The 17,286-nt window shown below is 36.9% G+C and overlaps 1 protein-coding gene across 1 annotated transcript; it reads right to left on the bottom strand.

Moving 5' to 3' along the window:
- Positions 1 to 51: 51 nt before the first annotated feature.
- Positions 52 to 6,861, bottom strand: kcnj16a (potassium inwardly rectifying channel subfamily J member 16a). Its single transcript, XM_055042940.1, has 2 exons — positions 6,746 to 6,861; positions 52 to 1,672 (listed from the first exon to the last, which is right to left on the bottom strand). The coding sequence occupies exon 2, from the start codon at positions 1,660 to 1,662 to the stop codon at positions 385 to 387; it is 1,278 nt and encodes a 425-aa protein (XP_054898915.1). The 5' UTR covers positions 1,663 to 1,672; positions 6,746 to 6,861; the 3' UTR covers positions 52 to 384.
- Between the last annotated feature and the right edge of the window lie 10,425 nt (positions 6,862 to 17,286).

The raw sequence follows: 17,286 nt of genomic DNA, 5'->3' as shown, positions 1-17,286 counted from the left end.
GTACTGAAACTAGTCTATGCTGAGTGTGCATACAAAATAACACATTTAAAGTATTTCTGAAAGTGTAATGTTTATTCTCATTTTGTGTGTACACTAAAGTCAACAGAAAAAAAGAAATGAAACGTGCCTGAATTTATTGTGCAGTGCGGTACCACAACCAGATTGGCTTTTTTGAAGAAGGAACAAAAAAGAAGAAGAAATGGTGTCAGTCACTGAGTCTTCGGTAATTTTAACACCCTTGGTGAAAATGTTCTGCTCCACAAACATATTTTGGTTGAGTGATGAAATATATTTTGAGCTTCTGGGATGTCTTAAGTTTTGCTGATGGCATTTAAATCACATACACATTATCTGCAGTTGGTGTTGGGTGTATTGGTAAAAATTTCATTTCTCCTTTTCTGTGATTGTGGGTTCTCTTGGCACAGTCAAAGTTTCTTGATGTTGACTTTCGGCTTCTGTTGTGGGAAGATTTGGTTCTGGTTGGTTGTCTTGCATAAGTTCTATCATTACTGTTGGGGCATTCAGACAATTCTCTTGATCGCATTTCTGCGGCGATCGTGAAGATGGCTGTGGGGAACATTTCGGGGAATGTCTAGGAGAAGGTCGAGCAGAAAGCCGAATCTGCTTCTGCTCCTTCTGTTTGTTCTTCTCCTGCTCATACTCTTCAGCACTGACCTCAGGTACCAGCACTTTAACTGTGTTATTGAACAGGTTGTAATCCACCTTGTAGTATTTCTTGTTCACTCTGATCATCTCCTGGAAAAGATGACCCCAGATGATCTCATCTGTTGTGTAGGAGGTCCGTGTCTGATGCAGCATACCGGTGGAGTCATCTGTATAGGTGAAAGACACCACTAGTTCAAAGTCTGCTTTTCGCAAATCTTCCAAACTCATCTTGTACAATGGGCTTCCAGGTTCAATTTTGTGGAAAATTGTGGTCGGTGTGACCAAGATAATGTTCTTTTGCTGGACAGCCAGGTCTTCGTAGGTAATATTGACTTTCTTGGTTGCGTACACAGTGGTGTGGAGAATCTGAGCCGAGGCTGATCCCTCCACCATGTGGTGCCTGCGGAAATCCCCAATCCTCCAGGAAAGACACAGATGCCCGTCATGGAGGTTGACAACTGCATGGTTGCTGAAGCCAACTGTCTGCGCCCTCTTTTTGGCCGAAGCCATTTTGGCCACCACAATCCCAATGACAAAAGTATCGATGAAGCAGCTGATGACATCCTGTATGGTGACGATAATGATAGCAATCATGCAATTCTCAGACATTCCTCTGAAGCCATAACCAATGGTGGTCTGGGTTTCCAGAGAAAAGAGGAAAGCCGCTGTGAAGCTGTGCACCTCATATACACAAGGGGAGCTTTTGTGGTCTTTGATGTCTCCATGAGCCAAAGCAATGATGAAGAAGAGGATCCCAAAAAAGAGCCAGGAAAGGATGTAAGACAATGCAAAGATCAGGAACATCACCCTCCATCTGATCTCAACTAAGGTGGTAAAGATGTCATTGACAAAGAGCAGCCACTCTTCTGGGATATGCCGAAACACCACACAACAATTACCCTCTTTGCGTATGTAGCGTTGTTTCTTTGAGCGAGGCCTTTTTTCTGACTTCACACTGATTTCTTCAAAGGGGTTCACGGAGAGATATTTATGCATTTTTCAGAATCTGTGGAGAATACAGAAAAGGGTGTGAATTTATTTGGCTGACTTGCATCTAACATCATAAGGCAAGTTTACTTACGACAAATAGAACCAGTTATACAAAAGGTAAACCCAAGTGTTCACAGGACATCACAGGAAAGACAGAAATGAAACAAGAAAACATAAGCATGAAAGCATTGTATAGGTGAACATTTGTTAGAAATCAAATATTAAAGCCATAGAAGAAGCAAATGTTTCAAACTGTTCATTAGTCAATTTGTGATCAAAAAGCATTATGAAAAACAATAATCTTTCAAGTTCTTAGTTAAAGGAACCAGCTGTGCTTTTTCCACATCTCAGGTTTCAGGGAGTTTTTTCCAGAGTTTAAGGTGCTTAGAATGCAAATACAGCCTTACATTCACAGAAGAAACATTCAAGTATGTACTTGTAGTATAGTATCCACTCTACAAGTCTGGAGAGAGGTTTCCAGCCACTCACAATCACATAATTCACATAGGCTCTAAATTATACATATTGGTTTGTATGAAGTCATAGTCTGAGTTTAGAATATTATTAAAATTATATTTTTTCAGTAACTTAATTTGCTAAGACAAATACTTGACACAGTTTTTCAAGTCTTATTTTAGTTATTCTAATGATTTTCTGTTTACAGCTTTTAAAGTAGAATATTACATGAGACCAGTAAAGCAGCACCTTTAATTCTGAAGTGGGCTTAATGATAAGTATGTTTAATACCCGATTAGATCCCGGGATGGGTGAATATCACAATAGATGAGGGGAAAAAAGAGTAGTAAAAAAGATCCAAACAATTCTGTTTATGTGGAAATTTGCTGAAGCATTGATTGCATTTATCTTTATATCAATCTCAGAAAAAGTTGTGCAATATTAAATCATTGTAGTCATGGAAAAATCAGTCAAGTTTATTTGTGAAGTTAGCTTTAGTGGTCTCTGTGTATTGTTTCCTGCATCATCAACTAAACACAACATTTAAAGATATTTGTCATGGTTGTTTGGCTTACAGCAGTGTAATTTGTTGGTTTTCAGTTTAACTGACCCCAAACCTTGTCAGAGTTAAAGTCAGAGTAATGTCATGACGCCAAGAGCAGCCCGACAGATGAGCTCTCTGATCTCTGACCCAAATCAGGTGTCTCCAAACGGGACATGAAAATAAAGGTTTTTACCTGGTTTATGAGGCTCCTGCTCTTGAAAACTACTGTCGCTGGTTTCGTCTGTATGATAATCCTAAACATTTGCTCCAGGAACAGTTCATAACACACTCTGGGTTGCAAAAGTAACAATACTTTCATAAATCTAAATCAATTTCCATCATACAAACGCTACACGTTAAAACTAAATGTGCTGACAGTTTTGTTGACAAGAATAGCATCTGGCAAGGATAATTTTCTTCACTCAAGCCATCCGCATGTTTTACTATCACATTTTGTTTAGTTTTTTCACCTCAAATTACTTTTATTTTCAAAACTGCAATCTGGAAATGTTTACTTGAGTAATTCTCCCTTTTCTTCCTGGTTGTACTTTAATAGGTTTGATCTTAATGGGGCAGTTGCCTGGAGATGACAAACTCATCATAACAGTTCATGTTTGGTTTGCTGCTCATTTCTTTTGCCAATAATCTCGCTTTTTGGTCTTAAAAAAATAAAATGCATAAGAGATGATGATTTTAAAGCCTGTGATGTTTATTTTACTATTGAAAATGAACAAACAGTAGTGGCCTCAGAATCCCATATGGCCCCTAAAATTTAGATGTAATGTATTTTATTTAAATCAGACATTGGAAAATTCTGTAATTCATAAATAAGGATTACATGAACTCGATTAAATAAAACAGTGGATGTCTTTCATTAAAGACAATATATTTTAGATTACATACAAATCAGGCTTATTTTATAATAATTACAACCTGGATGAAATTGGTTAATAAACATAAGTAAATAAATACAACTTTTTAAATACAGTATTTCTGATGTGCAAAGGTTGGCTGTCCAAAAGCAGCTGTCCAAGATCTTTTTTGCTCTTTGGACAGAGGTCAGAAAATTATCAGTTGCCCAATTTGAAAAATACTAATGTAACCCCAGGACTAAATGGGTCTAAGTGAACAGAGGAAAAAGAGAATGTGGAAACTGGAATGGTGTCACGGTGCGATCATGGGCAGAGGAAGGATCAATCACAGCCAAACCACTGAGAGCATCCTCCACGCCCAAAACAAACACAGTTTGAATCACGGCTTATCCGACTGGGTGAACTGGGACTCCACTCTTTTCTGGCCACAACCAACATTCCCACTGCCAGAATTTCAGAAATATTTTGGTTCACATGCAGACAGTGATGGGTTGTGTACAGATTCGGACATCTATGTAGTGCCCAGTGACCTTTTGTGAAGATGTGGATCAATGGGGAGAGTAGTTTTCCAGTTTACAGCAAAAAAAAAAAAAAGAGAGGGGAACTATATTTATTGTCTTCTTATGGATTCACAACTGATATTTCAGATTTTCTTTTTTTTTTTTTTTTTAGGTTTAGAAAAAATCTAGAAACCCCTGTCCCTAAATTCCTCAACATCATCTGCTCTGTAAATCATATTTCATTTTATGATTGAAATGAGCCACTCCGTCACAGTTTAGTGCAGGCAATGTAAATTGTTTCTGTTTGTTTAGTGTCGGAAGGTTGTGTGGAGAGCTGCAGAATAGAAGCTCAAAGCAGATTTCCAAGAAACATTCTGTTTGCACAAGGGTCATTTTAGTTTTCCTTTTCTGGTAATTTCTGCATATTTACATGTTTGTGTCAGCTAAGCTTTCCTGTTCAAGCATCAAGTCTATTTGTTTTACTACAGCAAATATTGTAGGGAAACACAGTGGTTGTATTATTTATTATTTCCTTCAGTAGCCTGCAGAAAAAGTTAATTTTGTTACGGAAGATGCATGTATGTGCTTTATAACCCAAAGAAGTCAATTAAATATTAGCAGAATTAATAGAAATTGGAAAATACGGATGACAACCCTGAAATTGTAGCTACTTCAAACATTCAGCATGCTCTGAATGAATCTTCATCAGTACAGAGAGAGCATCTGCGTGAAGTAGCTCAAGTTTAAATAACATTGCTATCATTGCTGTGATATTAATGTTAGATATTTACAATAACTTTATAACAATGATGCATGTGCATAGCTTATCTAAAAAGTTTATATGTTCAAATCATTCTTGACAGATTGAATCAAATTACATAAATTATGTTACTAGATGTGTAGAAAGTTGTGTTGGAGACTTATTCACTTGTTTGATATGTATCTTTTTCAAGCAAATGCAAGCCAGGTTAAGTGGTACAAAGTGAACATTTGTTGCGATTTAGCATTATATACAGAACTAAAATTAACTGCTAAACTAAGCCATGGTGTCTCTGCTGCCAGGAATGAAAATTACGTTGATATAGTTATGCTTTGCTGTAATGTGTGATTTCTACATATAACATTTATTCTAAAGACACTACAAGATCTTAAACATTAAGTCTGAAAATCTTAATTTTCCTAAGGGAAGCAACGAGGGAATTGCTGAAGAAATGCCCAGTTGTAAAATAAACAGAAATAAACAGAAAAACTCAATTTTGAAGCAAATCACATCAGCTTGGTTCAAAACCTCAGGCGAATTTTCACCGAATGTACCATGCAGAACAGTGACCTGTGAGGGCCGTCTGCTTCCCAACAATCAGAAGATTTTGAACAAAGACAGGTTTTATTCCACATGTGTACAGACTGAACTGTTGTTACCACATCAACTGATGTATTTATGGAGATCAGACTTGCAGCAAGCCTCTGTTTGTACTAAACACCACACTTGACAAGCGCTTACAGCACAAACACTTTATGACCTTTGGTATAAAGTTTCCGCTGTACTCCAAAGTAAAATAGCTTTTTTTTTTTTTTTTCGAAGTAGTGCGTCTTTGTTTTTGACCACAACACTTTCTCAAAGTCTCCTTTTGTTTCCCAAAGTCAAACCGAATGTCTTGCATCAACAGTTTACTAAGAATTAAAAGATGAACTCTGGAAAGAACTTGAACAATTTGTCTTGTTTCCTTCACTACTCGGGGCACTTACAACCCCATTACATGCTCACTTATTGCAAATGACACCGTGCCACCCTCATATGGTTCACTGGGACAGAACCGAGTACACAAGCGGCAGGTCGCAGCTTTGCCTGAGGCTCTCTGCCACCTCCAATGACCTTCAGAACCTCAATACGAGTGTGTCATTTCACCTGAAGCTCTGCCACCAGATGAACTGCAGACATCTAAGACTTGCTAGCTCTGCACTGAAAAATCCTGGGGAAGAGGTCTTTTTAATAAGGATTAAAGGTCGGCATACTGAAGAGTTTTGATTATGTCTTGGAAGCATGTTCCTGGGAGTTAATGGTTTATCCAAGCTTCAAAGTACCAAGTGAACAGAATTCTACTTGCGCCATCAGAAAAACCTCAGCTTTGCATTTACAAATGCAACATTTAACCTTTTTATTATGTGGTTTGAACTTATTTACACTGCACACCTGCCTCTAAATCTTTTCCATATTGTTTTAATTTCTATTTTTATTTTCATTTCACATCAGACATGATATGTGAATAGACAAATTTTTATTTTTTGGCCAAACCTTACCATGTTTCTACATGTCCCTTCTTAAATCTTTTTTATTTTTTTTTAAAAATCAGAGCACATCATAAACACTATTCCTGCAAACATCTATATGCTTTTAAGAAATACAACCTGAAGTTATTTAATTATTTTTTTTTAATTGAAGATAAGATTATATTTTTCAGTAAAACATGATCACATGGACTTATCCCATTGACCACATCCCGTATTGTTTTGTGTTCCTGCTGTTAATACAGTAGCTCAGATTACTCATTGTTCAGCTCACTTTTTGTGCCTGAATTTTTTTCACCCCAATGACCACATTCAAACTAGTGGCATTTGTTGTTCTACGCAGATATGTAAACGTCTTTATGTTACACTTTGCATTCCGTCTCGCCTCAGTTATTTATTCTTACATACAAATATGCGGCATCATTTCTTACCGTGTTGCTCAGGGGAATTCTCAGCTGGCTGCAGAACTCTGTGTCCCAGGTTCCAGAGGTTCTCAGAGCGGTCACCTGCAGGAATGAGCCGCCTCACACGTTACAGGAAAACTAAAGATTAACACCTCCCTTCATCATCACATGGTGTCTGTCAAGCAGGTGTCAGTCAGTGTGTGTGCATATAAATGTTAACCTGCAGGAATGCATGTTGTGGGTCTGTGTGCATGTCGGCTCGTCTTGTCAAAAGACCTTTGTAATATATGAGGGGCGGTTTAGGACAAAAACTATGTTTTGACTCTCATACACTACTAATGACCTCATAGACACTCACAAAATACTAAAATTGCACATGAATACTATAAAAATGTTACGCACACATACAATTTTTCTCTCTCTCACACACACCCACCCACACACGCACACACACACAAATTGTAAGCGTGTGATATTATAGTAGTGTATATGCCTAATTTTAGCATTTTGTGTATACATGTGAGAGAAAAATTGTATGTATGTGTGACATTTACATTTTTTGTCCTAAACGGCCCCTCATAATAATATGACATGTCTGTAATTTCAATCTATTCCATATGACAATAATCTGACCAATTTATGCACACAACAACGAGATGTGAGGTTGACTTGAATAAACTTTGAGGTTAAAATTCACAAACTGTCCTGGTTATACTATATAAACATTTGTCCATTAGCTTCATATTGACCAGCTCTGTCATACCAGTAACCAGACTGTGAGAATAATGCATGGGTTACACCTTCATTCACACCAGATAATCTGACTAACTCTGCCCTGCTTTTTGTGCCTTTGTCTTCATAGAAATCCCCAATTCCCTGCATGAAACTCCTTGGAGAGGTCAACACTCATATATGCCTGCTTACCTTCAAACTCCTGTGCAACAAAACTCTGCTTATTGTTCAAAACATAAAGCCTTATTGCAGTTACTAACCTGGAAAACGTTTGCTCTGTTTGTTGCTGCAGGAGGAGACTCGGGGGTTCGACTTATTGTGACGCGGTACTTTCTCACGGATCTAAACCGATCTGGGACAATTGAAACAGGAGATGGAGAAGGCCTGGACATGTTCTCTGGTCCATGTGTGAAAAGATGGCAATGCACAGAAGCTTTAGCTCATGCAGGAATTATTGTAGTTGATGATCCTTGTGATAGGTTGTCAAAATGGTAAGTTTTCATAAAGTATTTCCTCTAAGTCGCTACTCAACTGTTGAGATAAGTGTAATAAAATGTTATAAAGATTACTGTGTGTAATCAGGCATGCAATAATTAAGATTTCTACTCTAAATAGTTAATTATGGCTGATTTCTCATTTTCATCTGACCAAAGGACAAATCTCCAAAATTTAAAGTGTTTCTTTTTTCAAACACTGATTTATATCAGTCTTGGAGGGATGGCTTCTTCCTTACTGAGTGACTTTTCATTCCGTGATGTTTAATGGTGGCTAATTACTTCCTGGTACCAGCTTTAGCCAGCATCTTTACAAGATCTGCTGCTTTTGTTCTCAGGTTAATTTGTACATTTGACACTAAAACATGTTCACCTGTAGTATATAAGTCATCCCTGCTTCCTCAACAGTATGTCAGATGTGTAATCCTGTGGTATGTACATTTGCTTAAATAAATACTTCAAAAGCTGAATTAGGCATAAATGTGCGCATTGAAGACACATTCTACAGCTATCATTTGGAGCAGATTTATAAAACATGATCTGCTTGATCACTTCTGATACAAAGCTGGAACTGATAGATAATTTTCAAGGGCCAATACCATCTTGAAATTTTTAGTTTCAATAGTGTTTTGCTTTTAATAAATTAATTTAAAACAGGTTTTGTATTAATTCAGGGTTTCATTTTGTATGATGTTAAAATTTGTTTGATAAACTGAAACATTAGTAAAAATAATAATAATAATAATAAAAAACATCTACATTGGGAAACATATTTTTTAAAACATTTTACCATTTTTAGAGCATGACAGTAATTTGTGGTTTAGTTAATTGTAATGCTTGTTCTACCAGAGCTTTACTGTGACAGCACTTAGTGTGTATTTTCTCCTCCTGCAAGAAAGAAAAAAGTTATGTGAGTTATTCGCCATCATTAGAAAGTTTGCACAGAGGCCTAAGCATATGAAATGAGTCAAAGGTTTTATATTTCTAGTTAAACGATCATAGTAAATTCCTTTGGGTGTCTAAAACTATATGTGTGAAAAACGCCAGTTTTAATGTTTATGAACCTGACTTCATGTTTTTTTTAGCATGTGTCTTGCAGTTTTTGTGTGTGAAAATGTTACATGTGTGTGCTGTTAGTGGGCTAATGGGGGTCACAATAAATATGGACCCATAACAAATCTTCCCATTTCCAGGAAAAATAAATATATTTTTCCACAATAAAAATAATCCACAAAAATACATGAGCACACTGTGCACAGTTCTCTGATCAAGCATTTGGATGTAAAGCCAAGGCACAAAATTAAAGAGGCCAGATTTGTGGGTGTGAAGTGCAGACACTGGCTGCTCACTCTTCCAAAAATAAAAAAAGAAAAGTTTCATAACAGCAAATGATTGTTGGGGCTTTTAATGGACAGGCATGTTACATCATTGAAAAGTTCATCTGAGGTTTCGGTCATTTAGGATTTTTAGAACGTGGTTAGGCTAGAAAAATTATTTATTTATAAAACAATTTTACATATAGTGGGACGAGGGCTCAGTAGGTTGAGCTTTGGGTTTAGTCAAAGTTAAAAGACAGATAAGCTTTACTTATCTGAGGAGTCACATAGTTACTCACCAGAGTAACAAAGTTAGCAAAGGTAAATGACTTTGCTAACTTTGCACCTCTTGAAATTGAATCTCAAGAAAAATGACAGACAAAATAAGAATGAATGTAAAAGACGCACTAAATCCTTTTGTTGACATTAGTTGGAATGTTGACAAGACTGGACAGTCATAAAGAGAAATATGAATGATAAAAGTATGATGTGAGAGTGATGAAGGAGTAAAGAAAAGGGAAGTGATAAATTGGGGAAATAAAAAGAGGTCATAAAATGGTATAAGGATGATAACTATAGCAAGGGTGTAAAGAAGAGTAAAGATAATTGGAGGAAAAATCTTACAAGAAAGATGATGAAGGTAATTGTGTGGAAGGAATCATAAAGAGGGATGAGAATAATTAGTGTAAAGAAGGGATTGTAAAGTGAAATGAAGAGGATAAGTGTGAAGAATATGACATCATAAGGAGGAGGATTGTAAAAACTTCATAGCAAAAACATGGATGATCTGTAAAGAAGTGGACTGTGAAGTGGTGGGATAAGTGATCTTCCATAAAGACAAAGAAAAGTATCTGATAAACTGATAATTAACAAAGGATTAGTTTGAAGAAGAATCTAGAGGAGGAATAATGAGAATGAGTTGAATAAAAATTTTTGGGTAAAGTGGCTCTCACCACTGATACCTACTGATAAACACATGTTCATTTTATTACTTTAGAAAACTAGTCATAGCACATGTTAAGTCCAAGTATTTGCAAGAAAATGTTAAGACCTACTTTGCTGAATATCACAAATGTAAGCGCAAGATGTTTAGAATCAGAAAGTAAAGTTCTCAAGTACAACCTGCAAAGTATGTATTTAGAATATAATACCCAATTCTTTAATAAGTTAGTTCAATTTAACTACATTAGGAGTCCGTTTTCAACATTTACGTCCATTAAAGTCAGACTTCATCCCAACTTATTTTTAGACTGTATTTTGTTTCTTTTAGGATTTACAAACTCTTTGAACCGCCTCTCTGTGTCCACTCAGGACGTCCTGGTGGCAAAACTGGCCATCTTTTAAACACACATTTGTTTCCTGCATTTGAATGTGTGTGTGTGTGCGTGTGTGTGTGCGCGTGTGTACACCACTTGACCATCTGCACATCTAGAGTGTGTGAGACAGGGAGAAAGAGATTTCGTGCATGTAGTGTGTATGTCTACGATAATGAGACTGGCATGAAGTGATTCAGCATATGTTTTTCTGAAAGGCAGAACCAGCAAACAAACAGCTTTGCAGTAGGAAGCTTTTAAACAGCTGCTGAGGTTCACTGCAGTTCAGCTGCCTGATAATAACAGCAGGATGCGGCACATCCTGCTGCTGCTTTCAACCTGATTGCAGCAACCTGCCTTCTATGTGCAATAGAACAAAAAAGAACACAAGGAACGATAACATTTTCATTTAATTTTCCCTGTCACATAATAATGGTACAGTGAAATTACATGTACTTTAAACTATGTCTGATGTATAAAAAGCACAATTTGAACCTTTTCAACCCGAATTTCTGAGCGGTATTGATGTAATTGTGACATAGTTGTTGGGTACAATCATCGAAAATGCAAAAATAAGTTGTCTATATTTATGCTCAACATAATTTAACCAGCTGAAATACAAAGATATTGTATTATGTTTAGAAATGTTAATCATTGCCAGTCTTTCATAAACCTGCTAAAATCTTTCTACCTGAGCAATATGAACTGTTTTAAATGAATAACATTTATCATTTTAATAACATTTATCCACAAAGTTACCTGCTTACTTCCTGCTTGACTTTGGGTTCTTTGCAAAAACAACACACACCCCTGGTTTAAAAAAAAAGCTTTCAGTCAGGGGAGAATTGCCAGTATTTGAATTTTGTGCTGATAGAGAGCTACAAAGTTCTACAAAGAGCTTCAACATGCAAAAGAAAGCAAGAGAAGCCAGACAAAACAAATAGCTTAGGTAACTAAGTGAAAATGTCATTTAAACTCAAACAGGGAGTTTAGTTTGATCTCACAGCCTTGAAGAGTCTGTGAGATCTGGAGTTCATTTCATGTACTGACACTGCTTAGAGAGTAAAGACCAAAAGTTTTTTTTGTTTATGGATAGTTCAAATTTAAGGTTCACTGAAGGGTATTTGCAAGAAAATGGTTGAAATACCAAAGAAAAGCAAAGTCTTCAATGGCCTCCAATGCCAAATTAGCCCATTTTGACTTTCTAAAGGAGCATCAAACATGGAACCTTGAAAGGTGGAAGGAGATTTCATTATCAGAGAAGAAAAAAAACACAAAAAAACAAAAAACAATAATTATGCAGGGTCTGATGGCTCTCGCTATTGGCATGACAAGACGATCATTGGACATGATTTCTACATTGCACAATGTGATATGATTACTTTTTCCTTCAATAAAACAATGGCTACTCAGTTTATACAGGGATATCAAGTAGTGCAAATGTTACAGCAGACATTGTCCCTATAAGTAATGTATTGCCTCTCCAGGTGTTTCTGTTATTAATTATTTTATCATTTTGAAAGTGGTCCTGAAATGTATTTTTTTTTTCAGTTTCCTTTAAATCTTGTGAAGTTGTCTTTTCTTCTATTCCTTTTCAATCTATGGTTAATATTTGTCCAAAATAACCAGTTATAGTTCACTGTAGTAAATTAAGGTCTATGAATTTAAAGTTTTGCTTTTGATTGCAAACCTTCACATTCATAGTTTCCACTCTTATGTGTACAGACGACAAAAAAAAAAATAAATTAAAAAATGTTCATTGTTCTTAGATAACTCCCTACACACATAGATGTTTGCTCTTGAAACATGCCACAAATTGCTCGGAGGAAAATTTCAGACTCTGTTCACTGGCCGGAGATCAGTGAGGTTCCAGTAATTGCATTGTGTCTCCTGTTTCATTCAGAAGTTTCTGCTATGTGCTGCATGTGTGAGTTTCATAAGCATTCTTCTGTCATAGCTCATGAGGCTGGGAGGTGACGCTAATCTAGCCCAGCACCGTTGGGGGAAACTGCTACTTTTAACTGGCTTTCAGCCACGCCAGAACAGTTGGCAAACTTTGCAGCTTTTCCATCCTCACTTTTTCAACTCCTTCCTTTGTAATTTCTCAGCACTGCTCCATAAAACAATAGAAAAAATTGTGTTAGCAGAATTTTAATCAAGCCTACAACGCTAAGCTTTAAAAGTGGTTTAAGTAGCCCAACGAGAAGACCACTCATTCCTTAATTTATCTCAAATACCACCAAAAACTGACCGCTTATTTGTTAATCCGCACTGCAGCTCGTTCTGAGAGGAGACGAGGACTGAGCAACAACTGCAGCAGATAAACATCAAGCACCTTGGCAAGCTGTATAGCCGTCTTAACTGACTGACATGAACCTGATGGACATCCTGATCTTAGCCCACAGTTTGCTATGGTGTTTGTCCACTGTTAGCGGCTAAAGCTTGAGCTTGTCTGGAGCGGGTCTTCCACAAGGAGTCCGTTTCATTATTCAGGATCATCGGGACTTTCGGGCAGAAGCTGGACCAGGTGGTTCTACCTCCTGCTTCTACCATGCTATCTCGAGCATGTTCCAGTCTTCCTTTGCACTTTTTGTGTCTGTTTGATGCTTTGTAAACTGCCTAAAAACACCATTAATGGAAAGGCAAAAAGTGGACGTCATCCTGCTCATTTTTAAGCACTGAACTTGATGAGCTGTTGATCTGGAGCTAGAAGGGAGGAAGACATTGAAAATACACGTGACCACCCAGGATATGACAAATGGATATTTAACTGAACATTAGTGGAGGGATGTATACATTACAGCCTACATGCATATAATTATGCACTTTGGACAAGGAGAAAGTCCACAATAAATTCACTCTTGTGCACCAGTTTATTGTATTTAAAAGTCATGGCAATTGTAGAGCATTCATTCTACAGGTGCTGATCCTTTTCTACATAAATTTAAACAAGCATGCTTAGAAAATATTAAAGTCTCTGTTTACCTATGTTGTTTTAATCAGAGATTAAATGGCTTATAAAATCCCTTTTTATGGAACCATTTTTAGAGTTTGGATCAATAAAATGAAATCTTCTTCTGTTTGTGCTGTTTACTGGCTAATATACAACCAGTGAAAACAGCTTTTAGTTACCTCTATAAAAATAGGCCCTTGTTCATGCAGCTCATTTTAAAGTGTGGAGGAGCTACCGATTCACCAGCCTGGCCTCACCTATGAGCTTTTGCATTTGCATGTTGTTCCTTTCTGTCAGATTCAACTTCTCAGAATCTCTCTTGGAAATATTTGGAAATCTCATTCCAGCTGCACTAAAAATATCGCCAACATCAAGAGCTGTCTTGCGGTTTTGGGGAAAGTGCCTTTGGTTTAAACATCGGCTACAAAGTTTCCAATCAGATTGACAGAGTTCTGCCGGGGCAAGTGTTGAGATTTTTGTGAGGCTGACATTTGACAGTATGACTGCAGCTTGTTAATTTGGCCCCAGATTCAACTGCAATCTCTTATCAGGAGTCAGAATAATATAAATCCTGGATTTCCCTTCAAACTCTCTCCCAAAGTCGAAACTAGCCAACCAGAGAGCCTCGAGTATTGTTTAAAAAGCTTAATGAGACCTGAAGTTCATTCATACACTGCTGCTGAAAAAGAAAAAAAAAGTTCACCGCAAATGTATTTCCTTATCTTTTTGATCACATTGTTGCAGTGTGACTTACATTTCTGTGGTCAAGTGTAGTGAAAACAAAACCTTTCTTTATGATGCAATCTTCAACATCCCACAGAAGTGATTTACCTAAATGTATGTCTGAGCAAAGTCCACTGGGATTTTTTCAATCTGTAAAATTTGTTCATATTGAAATCCAAATATGAACACTGCTTGAAAACCCTAGGACTGTGAGAATTGATTCTTTAAAACAGGGCAAATGTCCAGAATAGACATTTTCTGACATTTAGGAAAGGAAAGATTTAATTTTTTTTTACCAATTATTTATAGGTATTTTAAGCTGACCCTAAAACAGGGAAGCTGCAGATTTTTCAAGTTATGTTTCCATTTAAAGATTTGATTTTTCCATTGAAAGACAGACAAATTACAAAACGTAAGCTGCATTTACCTAAAACATCTTCCTTTCCCTTCTCCTTAACTGACAGAATCCTTACTCTACACAGCTCTTATTGTTGGATCCTTAGGAAGTCCCAAGTCTCCACTCACCAAGATATTCCCACAAAACATCCATAGGCAGACATCCTGCCTCCTGTTGATGTGGACAAGAGTTCATCCTTCAACAACCCTGACCTGGTCAGAGCTCATCGCCTTTTCTCTAAGGCAGAGCCCAGTTAAACTATGAAGGACATTTATTTTACAGGGCTGTGTTTGGAAAGGGGTTTGAGTACACCAGTATTCCTGTCTTCCTTCTCCACTTTAGTCTCTTTCGAAGGGGATGAAATTGAAGCCATCAAAACATTAAGATACAGTAATTTCCATCCGGGGGCCGATGTTGCAAGGGGGTGAGGAGTGGATCTGGCCATGACAATTGATTTTTTTTCTTTTTCACACTTGCCATGAAAGAAAAAAAGTATTTTACTGTAATTTTATTTGTTCTGCAAACAAAGTTATGTAGAATAGTCTTTTTTTTTTTTGTAATATCCATTAATCCATTCAGCAGAGTATGTTTCTCTGACTCTTCTGAGGAAATGTTCTTCCACAACATGATCGATCCTACCTTCACTGCACTTCTAGGTGAGGATGGCGTTTTCAGGGTGATGTGCTAAATTCCACTTATTGCAGGTTAAAAAGTACATTTTTGTCTCATCCGAGTAGAGAAACTTCTTCATTTTACCTGTGTTGCCTACATGCCTGAAGGCAAAATGCCAACAGGATGTTGGCATTGGTAGATGATTCTGAGGAGGCACAACGCTTTATTGAGAGGTAAGTGCCCACCACAATTTTTCATGTTTTAATCTTGAAATATTTTAAAAACCATGCATCCGTTTCAGTAATATAATTCCTTTGTGCTTATATGCTTCCACGTGCTAGTCTGCTGCATAATTGCCAAATAAAAGAAAGCATAGCTTGTGGTTGTCTTAAAAGAGAGATTGTGTGAGTTTCCACACTGTTCAGTAATTTGAAACACATTCTGTATGAATGAATCATTTGGGAATGAGTCATTAACATTTTTTAAATTGTCTATCTCTGTTCACTTTTACGTGTAATGTTGCACTCCAAGAACACCAATTTAAATGTACATAGCATGAGAAAGACAAATTAAAGGTCAGTGTTTCATTCCCTTTTTCTCTTCTTACTTCTGCAAAGCTTTGGAAAAACCTCCCGAGTTTATTTGAAGATCGAGCAGCCGAGGAGAATGGCTTAGAGTGTTTCCAACCATTTGGGGTTTTCCATGGAATCTGCTGCCCTTTTGGTTATTTCACCACCTTAAAGATGTGTATATTCTTTTTTTTTCTTTCAGTTGTCATCAAGAAAAAGGGCCAGTACTTCATCCTTTCATGCAGGATCTCTGACTGTAAATATCCAAATAATGTTTACCATAGGATATTGCCATGATGGAAATAGAATCTTAGGCACCCAGAAGATTATGCCCATAAGAGCTTTAAAGTCACTTTTAGAAATTGCACACTGAAGAACTGTAAGATGAGAGTTAGAGTATGAGTTAACGCATGAGGCAGCTGGAAAACAGACAAAAGGAACTCTGTGAACCCAAAGACTTTGGAATTTTGGTCAAGTTAAAACAAAAATAGGGGAATATATCTTCAGATTTTTTTAAATTTCTTTATCTGACGACAAGGTAAAGAAATGTTGACACGTTGGTTCTGTGAGAAAGCATGCCTCACATGGTTGTTGTAATATGTATTTTTGACGTTTTACTTATTCTGAGATGTGCAGTTGGAGCAAAACCGCTTTAATGCTGGATAAAATTGCTGCATAGCTGAACAGAAATGAAAACACTTTAAGCTCAGCTTTTATAAGTCCAAGTCAAAGATATTGCAGGTGAGACACATCATGGAAGATGTGGTGCACACGCTTAGCTATAGGAAGTATGTTTACATGCATGGGTGATAAATACATATCTGGTTGTTTTGTTCCCAGGATGATTCAAGAGAGAGCATAAAATAATGTCACAGGATGGGAGGTGGAAATCAAGTTGTTTATTCTCACAGGTGTGGCAGAGAGTGTAATGCTGCTGAGGATGTAGGCCCAGCTGGAGAAACTAGCAGAGTTCAGCCTGAACTTTAAGGCCACTTGCATGATCAATTTGACATTTGATCGCTGCACCATGACAGCTTGATGGAAAATGTCATGAAACTGATTCCCTGGTCTGCTGCAGAAATATTTATATCAATTTCCCAAAGGTGCTGAAGCAATAGACAAACCAATGAAGTACAAATCAATACTTTAATATTTCAATTAAGAAAAAAGTAGCTATGTTATTTTTTTTAATTATAAATGTAGATTAAATTAATTATGGGAGAAAAATGAACAAAATACAATGTGTCCTTGATGCATCTCACATACTGCGCATGTGCAATGATGTTCCTTTGGCCTTGAGTGTATTCTACTTTTCGGTTTATAATGCTGTGTCTGCGAGTCTTCACCCATAAAAACGTGTTTAACAGCATAAGACTGTTTTATGTGGTTGGAATTTCATGTTCATTCAGCGTTTGCCTTAATTCCAAAGCAACTAAAAAACAGATCTGTAGGATAAAGA

The sequence above is a fragment of the Poeciliopsis prolifica genome, unplaced genomic scaffold, assembly GCF_027474105.1.
Source record: "Poeciliopsis prolifica strain line A6 unplaced genomic scaffold, Auburn_PproV2 SCAFFOLD018, whole genome shotgun sequence".
Taxonomy (NCBI): domain Eukaryota; kingdom Metazoa; phylum Chordata; class Actinopteri; order Cyprinodontiformes; family Poeciliidae; genus Poeciliopsis; species Poeciliopsis prolifica.
This window is presented reverse-complemented; position numbering and strand designations above follow the sequence as displayed.

Bases quoted from the DNA above. Each gene is read 5' to 3' on its own strand.
- kcnj16a (XM_055042940.1), bottom strand. From the start codon at position 1,662: ATGCATAAATATCTCTCCGTGAACCCCTTTGAAGAAATCAGTGTGAAG.